At 41.1% G+C, this 14,199-nt stretch overlaps 1 protein-coding gene across 1 annotated transcript in view; it reads right to left on the bottom strand.

The window, feature by feature from the left end:
• Ryr2 (ryanodine receptor 2) overlaps positions 1-14,199 on the bottom strand; it is a 566,260-nt gene that overhangs the window by 212,791 nt on the left and 339,270 nt on the right. Inside the window, exons 25-27 of the mRNA XM_075970222.1 lie at positions 8,838-8,921; positions 4,483-4,642; positions 2,793-2,940 (exon numbers count right to left, since the gene is read on the bottom strand). Of these exons, the coding sequence (XP_075826337.1) occupies positions 2,793-2,940; positions 4,483-4,642; positions 8,838-8,921 (392 nt within the window). The remainder of the gene's footprint in view (positions 1-2,792; positions 2,941-4,482; positions 4,643-8,837; positions 8,922-14,199) is intronic.

Here is a 14,199-nt window from a genome sequence, read left to right as displayed (position 1 = left end):
TATGCTTATGTTTCTGGCTATGCATATAATTCAGGAAAGGTCTGAAAACTTCCACCTGGCCTTATCTATAAAAGACTTTGAGGCTGTGCACAAGCAGCAAAGAAATGCTAAGGTGGAATTATAAACCCCTTGGCAGGATGCTAGAAGCACAACCCAACAGGCAGGTGCAGCCTCTCCCCAGACAGATACTTCAGGAAGCCTTGGTCACTTAGCAGCTGACCACTAAGTAAATGAACAGGTCTTTAAGAGGCCATATGGGATAAACACAGACTCTACTAAATTAGCTCAGAAAAATCTTTAAGAAAACAGTAGCAATATACATAATAATTAAGTTCCGAGTTGTCGCAGTGTATTATTTAAAATGTCTAGCTTCTAACAAAAGTTCTAAGGTATGCAGAGACCACAACCATATACAGGGATAAAAGAAATAGGCAACAGAAATTGACTCTAAGGGAGGTTGGGTCCTAAAGAAACACTAATCAACCACTTCAAAAAAGTTTAAGAAAGTGAAGAAAGTGTGTGAAGGAACCAAATAACAGTCTAAGACTTAGCATGACGCCCATCAGGCCAAGTGTGGGGTCTACAGCTCAGTGGTAGAGGACTTACGATTCAGTCTCCAGTGCCAGCAAAAACAAGAACTTGACAACCATTTAACTGGAGAGATAAGGTTGTATTAGCAATAAATTCTATACACATTAGAATAATAATAATAATAATAATAATGATAAGGAGACCCATGGACAACTCTAGGCCAGTAAAGGTGGCATGTTCAATTGTGCAGATGGATTTATCAGTAAACATAATCAAATTCTCCTAAAGAACCACCTCCAGGACAAGAGCATTTCAGTGCAAAGCTGGGAAAGCCTCCTATCAAAAAGGACAAAGCAGAAACAAAACAGACAGTACTTTCAGCAGAGGGGTGGACAAAGGAGGAGCAATTCCTGCTATCCATCACGAAGCCAGCTTTACATTCTATCAAAACACAAGAAAGGCATTACAGGAGATGTCTGTACTAAAATTCCCTATGAAGATAGATGCAAAGGTTCTAAAGCAATTATCAGCAAACATTTTAGCTGTACACAGGAAAAGGAGATCATTTATCAGGACTAAGTAGAGCTGTCCAAGAAATAAAAATTTGGTTTAATATTCAAATATCAACACTTTACAGAATGTCAAAAGAATAAAAGAGAAAATAAATATTCCTCTTTGCAAGCAGCAAAAAACATATATTTAACATTTAACAAGCATTCATGGCAAAGTCTCATAACAAACTAGAAGATCTGTTCAGTGTCATGAATGATCTCTATTTAAAAAGAGGTTATCCTTAGCTACTGTGAGTTCCTAACTACAATGGCTGTTTCATGTCCAAAAGAGTCACTCTGCAGCCACCCCTGTCTTTCACAATGCTCCCAGAGCTTCAGGGAGCTCTCATCCAAAACTTTTGTCAGCACTGAGTCTGCATAAGAACAAGCTGGCCAATAGACAGGTAGGATGGAGCAGGGGCCTAGGAGCCCTCTCTGTTGAACTATGTCCTATTTATAAACTCAGAGAAAAGGAGAACTGTATGCAGTTGTGTACCCCCTGATGATAGCAGTAGACTCCAGTGGAGAATTTCTATCCAATTCTCACAAAGATGGCCCTAAGTAGACCACCACAATGAAAGAGTCATAAGTCTAGGACAGGAACTGGGGAATGAGAGTATTGATAATGGCAGGGTAAAATAAGAGGGCAAAAGTAATCTGAAAACTCTCTCTCTCTCTCTCTCTATATATATATATATATATATATATATATATATATATATATATATATATATATGAACTTGCCAAAGTAGTAAAATCAATCAATAAAAAAAGAAAAAAGAAAATTTATGAATCCAGGGGAATATTCATAGGAGAGAGAGCTGTCTAGAATAATCAGGATCCTGAGTTTAGGTCCCAGTATGGGAAAAAAAGATTCAGACAAAAACTTACTTATTGTTACTACCATGTCTAACACTAAAGTGTTAAAATGCTTCCCCTGAGACTGAGCCTAAGTGGGGCAAAAGCTCTCTCCATTCTTTTTCCACATTGTTCTGAATTCCTCACAACACTCAGTCAATCAAAAAATAAAACACAATTATTGTAAAGGGAAAAAAGTAAGGCTTTGTCTTATTTATATAGAAACAACTCTATAAATTTATAAAATTTAACTGAACTGAGATACATGCGTGCGTGCACACACACACACACACACACACACACACACACACACCTCCAATCAGAGGATAGAAAATCTACCTGCAAATACCAACCCATATCTCAAATTATAAAACATCCTACTAAATAAAGTTATATCAAAACTAATTTCACATACAGTAGTACTAAATGATGTAAGATATAATGTATACATTTTATTCTAAAAAACCACTGAAAGAAACTAACAAGAGTTATATACCATGTTCATAAATGGGTGAACTATTAGTAAAAGATCAATCTCCCCCAATTGATCTTTAAATCCAATTTGTTGTTTGATCAAAATTAAACTGACAGGTTGAACATAAGATACACAAATGCCAAGAAGGAAGAGGAATAACAAGTGGCATAGGGAAGTGAGCCCTGCAGAGATGCTGTCCAACAGTGAGCCACCCACTAAGAGATGGAGCTAATTTTTCAGGGACCACCCAGGCCACCAGCCTGAAGTGGACACCTAGAGTTGGAGAGGCATTCTTGCCTCCCCCCCCCCATGTGCTCCCTGACTATAAAAACCCATTACACGGTTTTGCAAACAATGGGGACAAAGCAAACCAGTACCGTGGTCCTGATCGGGAGCTTCCAGGTGGTAGCCATAGCCCAGCAGTGTGCGAACCGCCTCTCGGAGACTGTCTTTGTTTGACTTCTTGGTTCGGTCATCCAAGAGGGTATAGGGAACAAGACGAGGGTTTCTTCTGTTCTTGACATCCTGTATCAGGGAGAAGGTTTGCAGTCATCTGAGCCATGCAGCAGTGCTGGGGGCGGAAGTTAAGGTTTGATGCAAGGGAAGCAAGCAGTCTACAGCCCCACAGATAAAGCCTTCATATCTGAGGGAGCACCATCAGGTCCTATTCTACCTTAACTTAGAAGGAACTGCAAGTCTCTCTCTCTCTCTCTCTCTCTCTCTCTCTCTCTCTCTCTCTCTCTCTCTCTCTCTCCCTCCCCCCCCCCCGTCAGGAAATAACCCACGGCCACTAATCCTCTGAAATCTAGAAAACTCCTAAAATTTGTTTTTTTTTTCCTAAACTGAACAAAAACTCATTTGGTGCACTGAACAGATGCAAGGCTGTCCACCACTTTACTTAGTCTTGGGGGTGTCATCATGCTGAGACTGCACTGGAGAAGTAATCTGCTGTCCACTGGCCCCTAAAAGTGCTCTGTAACATGTAATATAGCATCTTACCTCTCTGCAAAACAACACAGGGCAAAATCTTAGATGGAATCCTGATAATCAGAGCTGGGATTCCGGAACTGGATCTACTTTAATTTCTCTGTAGTTCAGTCTCTGTGTTTCAAAGTCCCTCCTGTGCAGACTCAAGGAAAGGAATGCCTAAAACCATGCTACAAACCTTACTCTTGCAATATGATCCATTTTGTGCAAGCTCGGGCTTGTAGCTCAGCTAGCATCTGTTATCATATCACACAGAGTACGGTCAACAAATTTTTTTCTTCAATGGATTTCTAATAGATGTGTATAGAGCATTGCCTACCACAGCACACATGTGGAAGTCAGCAGACAAGTTTGTTGAGTTCGTTTTCCCCTTCCACCTTTACGTGGGTCGTGAGGATGCGACTCAGTTTGCTAAGCTGAGAGGCAAGCACTTTGTCTACTGGACCTACTGAAACACCGTGGTGGTCCAGCAGTAAAAAGATGCTTTGACCAGAAGGCTAAACACACTAAGGTGTGATAATGTTTTGTTTGTGCTGTAACAAATAAAGCCTGTCTTAAGGTCAGAGTGTGGAGCTAGTCACACTAGTTAACCATGGAGGTCAGGCAGCAGTGTCGCACACCTTTAATCCCAGCACTCGGGAGACAGAGGCAGACGGACATCTGTGAATTCAAGGCAACCCTGAGCTAGGCAAGGATGAATTGGTCTGAAAGAGAAACAGAGCTCACACCTTTGATCCCAGCACTAGGGAGGGGGAGACAGGAGAAATATGGCTGGGCAGAGAGAGGAATATAAGATGGGAGGAGACAGGAGCTCAGAGCATTCAGTCTGAGGATTTTTAGAGACAGGATTGCCCCTTGGATCTGAGTGAGGATTTGGTAGATGTCAAAGCTCTCTCTAATGGCTGGATGCTCTGCTTCTCTGATCTCTCAGCTTTCACCCCCTAATATTGGACTCCAGGTTTTTATTATAAAGACTAGTTAGGATTTCACTTCACTAAGATGTCTAGGTGAGCCGTGAAAAGCCATGACTTCATCCCTTCTGTTGAAAATAACTGCCCGCATTCAGAGACTCCTGGGTACCTGCTGGATGCCGTAAGTCCAGCCCTGCCGGATTCGATCCCGGGCCCACACGTTGTGAGCATTTTCGGCCAACTTGTCCACCATTGCTTCCTGAGAGGGGGTGAGTTTTATAAAGCTCAGATCCATGGGGGCAGGCTTGTATCCACTGGTCAGCTGGTAACTGCAAAGCAAACAAAGAAACTTCAAATCACCCATTTTGTTGAAATCCTGGGGCAGTCCTGCCCTGGTTCATCTAATCCCAATCATTCTGTTGAAGACTGTGGTGAACAGGCCAAAAGTGCAGTGAGTAAGCTTAAGTCCCTTTAGTGCTAGTTGCTACCTGGGTAGCTGGAGAAGTCATGGGATCTTTACATTTCTGTGCGCAAGCCAACAAAATATATAGAGAAGGAGCTTAGCTGTCTCTAAAGGTAGAAAGGACTTACAACTGTGTGTTCCTAATAGTTGAGGTTTGAGAGGGGATGCTGAAAACAAAAATACTGATTATCTAAAAGGGGTTCCAAGAAAGCAAACTCGGGTTTGCAAGCCAAGCAGTTTACCACCTGTAAACTACACCCAGGACTGGAAACTACAACTCAGTTCACCTGGGATTCTATAGCCCTGTGCAAGGAAAGAAAGGAAGCTTTAAATGAATGTGCTTAAATAGCTAATAATCTCATTCAAACTATAGTGTCTACCGCTTCACCTGAACCACTTCACATTTACTCCTTTAACTTCAAATCATCCCACACAGTAAAGATAAATACAGGCATTATTGAAAGTCATACATTCAACCGGCTGGATTGGAGACTGCTGATAAAATGAATGCGTCACAGGGAGCTGGGCATTACTAAAACGACTTTTGTATCCTAAGAAAGAATCTGGGAATCAAATCAGGGACTAGGGAGATGGCTCCATAAGGTAAGTGCTCCCTGTGTAAGTGTGAGGATCTACGTTTATATCCCCCAAACCCATGATAAGCTGGATACCATAGTACCCATGTCTGCAATCCTAGCACTCCTACAGTAAAGTGAGCAGCAGAGACCAAAGAAGAGCTCCAAATGTTCACGGGTCAGCTAGCCTTGGGCACACAGTGGCAGATAAAGCTTGACTCAAACAAGGTAGGTGAGGATCTGAACCTGAGGCTCTACTTTGACCTCTATGTACATACCACAGCACATGCAAGGTCACAGTCGTATATGTGAACAACCACAAACACACGAGCCAAATCACTATATCAAACTGGGCATTTTAAAGGAACATATAAAACTATTCTATTTCCTCACACTAATGTTATTTAATAAGGTACACAGCGATCAACCAATGACTCATACGAAGTACCATCTTCCTGGAAAAACCAAGAGCTCAGGTTTTTTGACAAAAGAAAAATGACATCAATCTTGAAAGCTTAATAGCCTGAAATAAAGCTTCAAATTGATGCCAGAAAAACTAACAAGAAATAAAGGAATGATCCCGGTAATGATTCTTGAAAAGCAAAATCCAGTAGCCTTTCAACAACAGGTCCATCTATGCATTACATCCTACCTTCCAGAACTCTCTGAAATAAATCCTAACAATCATAACTACAGCCACCTCTCCTTTCACATATTTGTTGAACAGTAGCTTTTTACTACATCTACTTCAACATTGCAGCTCCTTGTGCCAATAACTCTACATAATCAAATCATTAAGTATATATACATATGTACATTATATACATAATATATAATTAAGCATGTATATAACTCTAATCCATTTACTTGACAAAGCACCAACATTCTTTTGCAATTACTATCTTTTAGTTTTATTTTACATGTACATAATCTAATAAAATAAAATAAGAGCTATAGTTTGGGCATTGGTTTTCTTTAAAGTCAAATTTCGTTCTTAAATACTACACGAAAAAGAGAACAAAAGGAAGTAGGGTGGTGGTGGCGCACGCCTTCAATCCTAGAACTCAGGAGGCAAAGGCAGGTGGATCTCCATGGGTTCGAGGCCAGCCTTGTGTACAAAGTGAGTTCTAGAATAGCCAGGACTGTTATACAGAAAAGCTCTGTCTTGAAGAGAGAGGAGAGAGAGAGAGAGAGAGAGAGAGAGAGAGAGAGAGAGAGAGAGAGAGAGAGAGAGAGAGAGGAGAGAGAAGGGGAGGGGAGGGGAGAGGAGAGGAGAGGAGAGGAGAGGAGAGGAGAGGAGAGGAGAGGAGAGGAGAAGAGAAGAGAAGAGAAGAGAAGAGAAGAGAAGAGAAGAGAAGAGAAGAGAAGAGAAGAGAAGAGAGAGCAAAAGTAAACTAAACCAATTCCACTGAACTGCCCATTCTACCTGCATCAAAATCCCTGAAGATGCAAACCAAAGAGAAAGTATTGATAGCACTTGGGTGAGCGGATGGGGATCCTGGGAAGTGGCAAACCAGTTTTTACTCCACTCCCACAGAACCCACAGACTTCCTAAGTGGATACTGTAAACTAGCCTAAAAGAGATCAATCAAAGTGTCTAGCCAAAGCATGGCAGAACACCAACACTTAGTGAGTCCCTGTGTTTCTCTGCCCACCCCCACCCTACTTAGTATTAGTCAAGTTCAACGAAGCTGAGAAATCACTGTCATGAAAGATGCATAGTAAAGATTAGAAGATGAAGTCCAGGTTAAGTGGGTGTTCGCTGTAAATCTCAATAGGAAATCAGCTCTTCCAGGGCCTTGGGACAAATGGGGACACGTCCAATGACTGCACAGTGGAGATATGAACAGCATGTCCTGCTGGAAGCACATCTAGGAAGGAACGCTTGGCTGACATTTTCATGGAAAGGGTATAGAGAATGCTCAAACAACGCTTTCCAGAAAACAACTAGAGCAGAATTAATTTGAAACAGAAATTAGAGTTGGGAATGTCAAGGCATATACTTCTAATATCTCACTTACTTTTGTTGGTTTTAAAATAAATATTGAATGTGGTGAGGTGGTCACACCTCAGTTCCTTCTGCTTGGGATTTTCCTTTACTTTTCAGCTGTCTTGAGTCAAGGCAAAGGATCATTTCAAGAGAGAAGGACTGGTCACGATGTAACTTAGAAGACACCATCTTTTCAAAGAGAGGGTAGGAAACGCAATGTAGTGTGTGGAGGTGGAGATAAAGTTTTAAGGGAAAACTGAAAATGGAAAACAATTCCAGGTAGATTGTGACGATGTCTAGGGACTGTGAATCTGTTTTCATGAGATACACAGAAATCAGGTAAAAGATATCACTTCAAAATATAAACACAGGAGGCTGAAGAAATGGTTCAGTGGGGAAAAGTACTTGCCACACAAGCCTGATTATCTAAATTTGGATCCTCCAGAACCTGGTGAAAGCCAGGTATAGGAACACAAGCATTTGTCATTCGAGTGTCCACTACTCAGAGGTGAGACATAGAGGCAAGGGAGTCTCCAGGGGCTCATAGACCAGGTAGTTTGGCTTATGTAGTGGCAAAGAGACAAGGTAGAAAGGTTGTTCTCTGATCAGTGTGAACCTACACTGGTGTGGGAAGTCCTTCTGATTATGTGTTGTTTTGATTGGCAAATGAAGAAAGAAGCTGCTTTCAGCCAGTTGCTTAACAGAATATAGCCAGGCTGGGAGAGATATATATAGAGAGAGTAGACAGAGGCAAGGAGACGCCATGGAGACACCAGAGGAGAAAGATGCAAGCCAACAGCTGGAACATTGCTGGTAGGCCATGAGCCTCATGGTAAAATATAAAATAATACAAATGGGTTAATTTAAGAGATAAGAGTGAGTGAAAAGTATGTATAAGCTATAGAGCAAGCAGTGTTGTAATTAATACAGTTTCTGTGTGATTATTTCAGGGCTGAGCAGCCAGGAATGAACTAACAGCTTCTGTCAACACTACACCACACACAAAAAGTGTACATACACACAAATACACTAAAGTGTGTGCATAGGTGGTGTACATGTGTGCATGTTTCCACATGCCTTCAAGAACTACATGTGCATGTATACATGAGGACTTGCTTATCAGCATGTGAATACTAAGTATGATGTCCATAATCCTCCATTCCTCTTCCACTTTACTCACTGAGGCAGGGTCTCTCAATAAGAACTCACCACCACCAATGAAGCATGTCTCCCTAGCCAGCTTGCTCAAGGGATCCTGTCTCCACCTTCTGAGGCTGCAAGCTCATCATGCCCACCTGGTATTTACGTGAATCTATACTCCTATCTCCACACTTGAAGGCAAGCCCTTGACTCCTGAGTTATCTTCCCGGTCTTGTAAAATTTTGAAATCTAGATTGTATAGCTACGTACATAGGCTGTCTGTCTCCTCCAAGGTTTATTCCAGGGTGCTGAAGATACACACCTACTATCAGATAAGGGCGAGCCACTCAACTTACTTCTTGGGCAGCTTCATCTTCTTCACCTTCTCCTCAGCGTGTTCATCTGCTATGCCAACATGACATCCTAATGCCAGCAAAGTCCTGAGAAACAAGAACAAGAGATGAGCCTGAAGAACCACTTCCCTCCATTCAAAAACACCCAGCGCAAGAGCATGTGATGGGAGACCTCAACTTCTACCCTGCAAAAGAGCACAAGGCTCCGTCTCCAAAGGTAAAGGAAACGTGTATCCATAGGTTGTATACTTCCAGGGAAGGGGAAAGACTGAACACCGAAATGGCACAAATGCTTAGCACTGAAAAGCTGGCCCCTCCCCTCAGCCCTTTTCTACATGTTTCATTTTCTCAACCTTGGGTGTTCTCGGGTCTTCTGTGTTGTGCTGGACTGGAGATCTCTGCATATGCCAAATCATATACCTAGATTTGCACATGTGTGTTAGCACTATCGTGTTCTACTTTTTACCCTAATGAGTATATTTGGAGCTATTTCTCTGTAACTTGCTATTTTAATATTCTCCAACAACCTTCATGCCATTGCTCTCTCATATAAAGCAGATTCCTTTACAATTCCAAAGGGATTTATTTATTGTACTTCTGTTTTTTAAATTATTTTATGTGTATGAATGATTTGTCTAAATGCATATATGTCCACTGTGCACAAGCCTGGTGGCTGTGGAGGTCAGGAAAGGACATCAGACTTTCTGGAACTGGAGTTATGGATGATTTTGAACCACAATGTGGGTTCTTAGAACTGAACCTAGGTCCTCTACAAAACATTTATTGCTCTTATCTGCTGAACTATCTCTCCAGTGCTATTTACTATGTTCTTTAAATATTTTACTTATTCATTTGAGTTATTTATGTAGATGGATATACATTTGAGTGGTAGTCAGAAAACAGACTGTGGGAGTCAGTTTTCTCCTTTTACTGTTTAGGTCCTGGGGATCAAATTTCATTTCTCAGGCTTGGTGGCAAGGGCTTCCAAATGCTGAGCCATTTCATCACTGAAGAGAACTATTTGTTTTTATTATTGAAACTGTCAAGCTGTTTTTAACCCATTTTCTTTTAATAGACTTTTAGGGCTATTTTTGTTCTTCAACTGTTTTAAATAACACTATACTGAATTACTAAATACTGAATTACTAATACATACTAGAACCAAACACTGCCTAATATCCATCTATATATCTAGATATTCACATACATGGATATCTCTCCATTTATTTTATTTATCCATCTAGATATAATTGCATGGATGGATGGGTAAGTGGGAAAACATTATTGATAAAATAAAGTATTTACCTATTAAAACAAGGTTAACCAGCAATAGAAGAATAGAAAATTGTCTCATAAAGTGAATGCAAGTTGTATTTATTCAATAACAGTGCCCTGGTGCAGAAAGTATGTTAACTCTTGTCCTTTATTCAATCCTTTATCCCTTCAGTAAATATTAGTTAAATGCTGAAGAGCTGAGTCCTGGGCAATACACAGTAGGAACTTCTGATTCAGGTCTTGGGATCAATGAGACATGCAGAGGGCTATAACATTATCAACTGAGGATGCCAAAGCCAGCTCTGAAGTAATTAAAGGATGACAATAATGTTTGGATTTATCTTAAATTCAGGTAATTAAGCCTATGAATACATGCCCTCTAAGAAATCTGATTATACCATAACTCCTATATATGTATGTAGAGTGTGTGTGTGTGTGTGTGTGTGTGTCCTATGTGAATTTTAAAAGCTCTGATGCTCCTATTAATAAAAACTGGTCCCTCAAAATTACACTTTGCAAAGGTAGGGACTGTGAATTTATGCTGACAACTTAGGTTGTTATATGGATAATGACACTAAAGGCCTGGCCTGTAGAAAATTCAGTTGGTATCTGTCACCTTCTAATGGGCTTTTTGTTCAGTTGTATTTTGTTTTAATGATGTGTATGTGTGTGGGCTTTCCACATGAGTGCAGTGGCTGGAGTTAAACCCACAGGGAGTGTGGGTCCTCTGAAAGAGCAATATGCACTCTTAATCACTGTGCCCTCTCTCTAGCCTTTCCCTGTGGGCTCTAACAAGAGTCAGAGGCTTCTACAAACTGTAGGGTCACCTTCTCAGTACAGATTCCAGCAGCCTTTTAATCCTGTTCCCAGAAAACACTTCCGAGAGGAAGTGTGGCTTCATCTCACACAGAGAGCGACCATCATAGGCAGGGCCTGAACAAAGACACAGGGCAGTGGGGATCCTCCAGGTTACTGCTGTGGATAAGGCCTTTTGCAAGAAAGCTTTATAGAACTCCCGCAGTGAGCAGAGAGTGCAAGCAAGAAGGCTCTCACAAATAATTACAGTAAAGCCAGATAAGGTTCCAACTAAGGGCAAGTTACGTTTTTAATAAGCAGTTTTGCGATCTACCCTAATAATAACTAACACTCAAAAGTGAGGCTCTATGCGCATAAAGGGTTGGCTAAGCAAGAAAAGGCTTCAGACTGCAGACAGCACAGATGTCTATAGGAGCCAAGGTCTGTAGATGTGTGTGGTGGGGAGAGCAGAGCTGACGGAGAAGAGGGACATTTGTAAGTTACAGGTAGAAAGAAACCTGAGCCCAAGCTCAGCATCTTCTCGAAGCACAGTAAAAGTCTCTTGCTTATTGTGTCTCACTAGTTTTTTATGTTAACTCCAGTGAGTCACTGTATGAAGGTATCTGATTACTCTTCCAGATCATCCCCTGAAGGTGTTTTTTGATTGGGAGGAACATTCAAATAGATTGACTTTGTGCTATGTGAAACTCAGAGAAAACACTGGCAATTCTCAAGCCAAGAGCTGTGTTTCAGAAGAATTCCCTGGTCTCTGAACATTGCTATTGGCTCTGTGGACTAGCCCATTACAATTACATATGCCACCCAATCCAGTATGTATCTCTTGGTCTGTGTCTTTTTCTCACTGCTTCTTTGTATGAATATGTCTGTGCCTCTTCTGTCCACCTCTGTGTGTACCTGTCTATGTGTTTGTCTGTCTCTCTGTCTATCTCTGTCTCTATATTAGTGTATCTGTTTGTCTATCCATCTTCTTCTGTATGTGTGTGTCTGTGTGTGTGTGTGCTTCAGTGTGTCTTTCTCTCCTCTCTCTCTCCCCAACCCCACACCCCAGTGTGTGTATTTGTATCCCAAGAACCTGGTATGCTTGACAATGTAAATGTGTGTAGGAGCAATGAGGCTTTATCCTCTCTAATCTTACTTCTAAAGAAGCAGGTAAAATCAGTGAACCAGAAACCATATGCATGCACACTACTTAGCCGTGAGAAACAAAAAGGAAATGTTCAGAAAGGAGTCATGAGCAGAATCATTAGCATTCCCTTCAGGGAAACACACTACACATGCCGTCCACGGATTCATCAACCTAGTCACCAGGAGCGCTTAGAAGGAAGATGCGATTATACACAGCAGTCAAAGCGTTAGCACACTCCATGCAAATCGGACATTTCTACACTCAGTGGGCCTAGCTGCCAATTGTTCCAGCGGCAAGGAATGCACTGCAAATTTAAGTAAATTGTTTTGTACAAAATGGGGAAATAACAAGCCGCCATGAATTATAGAACAAAATGTATGAATGTTATGTCATGACTACAAACGAAAGCTAGAGTTCCAGAGTGTCAGAACTGGTTATGTTGACATGGACTATATTCCTTAGCCCAACCATCTTGGACATTGTCTGCCTTCAGGAGGTTCCATTGACCCCCACCTAGGAACTAACCAGCTGACTCTGTGTTCACTCCTAATGTGTTTTTCTCCATGACATTAAAATAAAGTCATATGTGGGATGCTCCTGAGCCCAAAGCCTAGCATCTGAAACATCATTTGGGTTGTATATTCTGAGTCTGTGGTAAAGTGCCTTCAGTATGAATTATTCCTTGTTTTTTACAAACATGAAACAAAGGAAAGGGACAAACACAGAAGTGTATAAGGGAGTAATTTGATCAGAGCCATTTCTATAAGACACTAAGGATGGATATGGTGGTAGGCAGGGCTATAGGGGCTGGAGACACGGCTCAGCAGTTAAGAACACTTGCTGCTCTTCCAGAGGATCCAAATTCTGTCTCTGGGACCATGTTAGGTATCCCACTACTACCTATAACCTCAGCTCCAAGGGATCTGACACCCCTTCTAGCCTCCATGAGTGTACACACACACACACACATACACACACACACACACACACACACACATCACAAATAACAATAAAAGTTACATGATTTAAAGTAACATTTTAAAATAAAATCTGAAAACATAATCCTTTACTTATCCCATCCCAATCAAATTGTTTATTCAGAGGAAAATGGTATATCCCCAATGTCCACCAGTCAAGTCAACAAAAAATAAACATATTCAAGGGGGTGGGGAGATAGTACTGAGTCAGTGCTTGCTGTGCAAGTATGAGGACTTCAACTGGATACCCAGAACCCTCGTGCAAAGACCCATGCAGCAGTACATGTCTGTAAACCAAGAACTAAAGAGACACAGAAGAGAGAGGATTACTGGGGCTTGCTAACCAGCCAGATTAGCCGAATTGGTGAGCTCCAGGTTCCGCGAGAGGCCCTGTCTCAGAAAATAAGGTGGCAAGCACTCCAGAAAGGCACTGGTGTCAAACTTGCTTATGAGTGCCTGTGTGTATACATTTGCACACATACACACACAAACATATACAGATTACACACACGTTCTACATATACTGTATAGTATGCATGCACACACACACACAGAAATGTACACACACATTCCACATATACTGTATAGCTGCCTTTATGAGATGGTATAAATTAGCTGACCACAGTCATTCTCAAACCATGCTGCACAGGTAAATGGCCTCCCAGGTTTCCCCCAAAAGAGTATGCTGTTGTTAAGTTTAGCAAACAAAAGAGCCTGACTCCACCCACTTTTAGCCATCAACGGTCCCAGTTACAGAGCCCATAATCAAAATGAAAACCTGGTTAACTCTTGTGAGTAACTCCTGTAAAAATATTAAATCGGTGCTCATCAAGATAACTGTGATGAAGGGCTAACTTTCTCTTCATGTTTAGTCATCAGTCTGATACTCTAATGAAGGGTAATAAAACTGTTACATAAAATTAAAACATTTAAACCAAGATATATATGAGCATATATTTTAAAGTTATTAAATCTATGGACATTTCTCCTTTAAATTGGCATGAATATTTCTAAGCACTTAATTTTCATATCTAAAATCAGCACAGATCAGTGACAGTTTGAGACCAGCCCAGTCCCCAGTACACACTCCAAGCAGTGCTGTTGGGTTCTAGAACGCTTGTAATTCTTACTGATATTCATCAAGAATACATAAAATACGAGGGGACCAACA

Source organism: Microtus pennsylvanicus, chromosome 4 (assembly GCF_037038515.1).
Source record: "Microtus pennsylvanicus isolate mMicPen1 chromosome 4, mMicPen1.hap1, whole genome shotgun sequence".
In the NCBI taxonomy this organism is placed as follows: domain Eukaryota; kingdom Metazoa; phylum Chordata; class Mammalia; order Rodentia; family Cricetidae; genus Microtus; species Microtus pennsylvanicus.
Note: the sequence above shows the minus strand (reverse complement) of the source record. Positions and strands in the feature narration are given on the sequence as shown.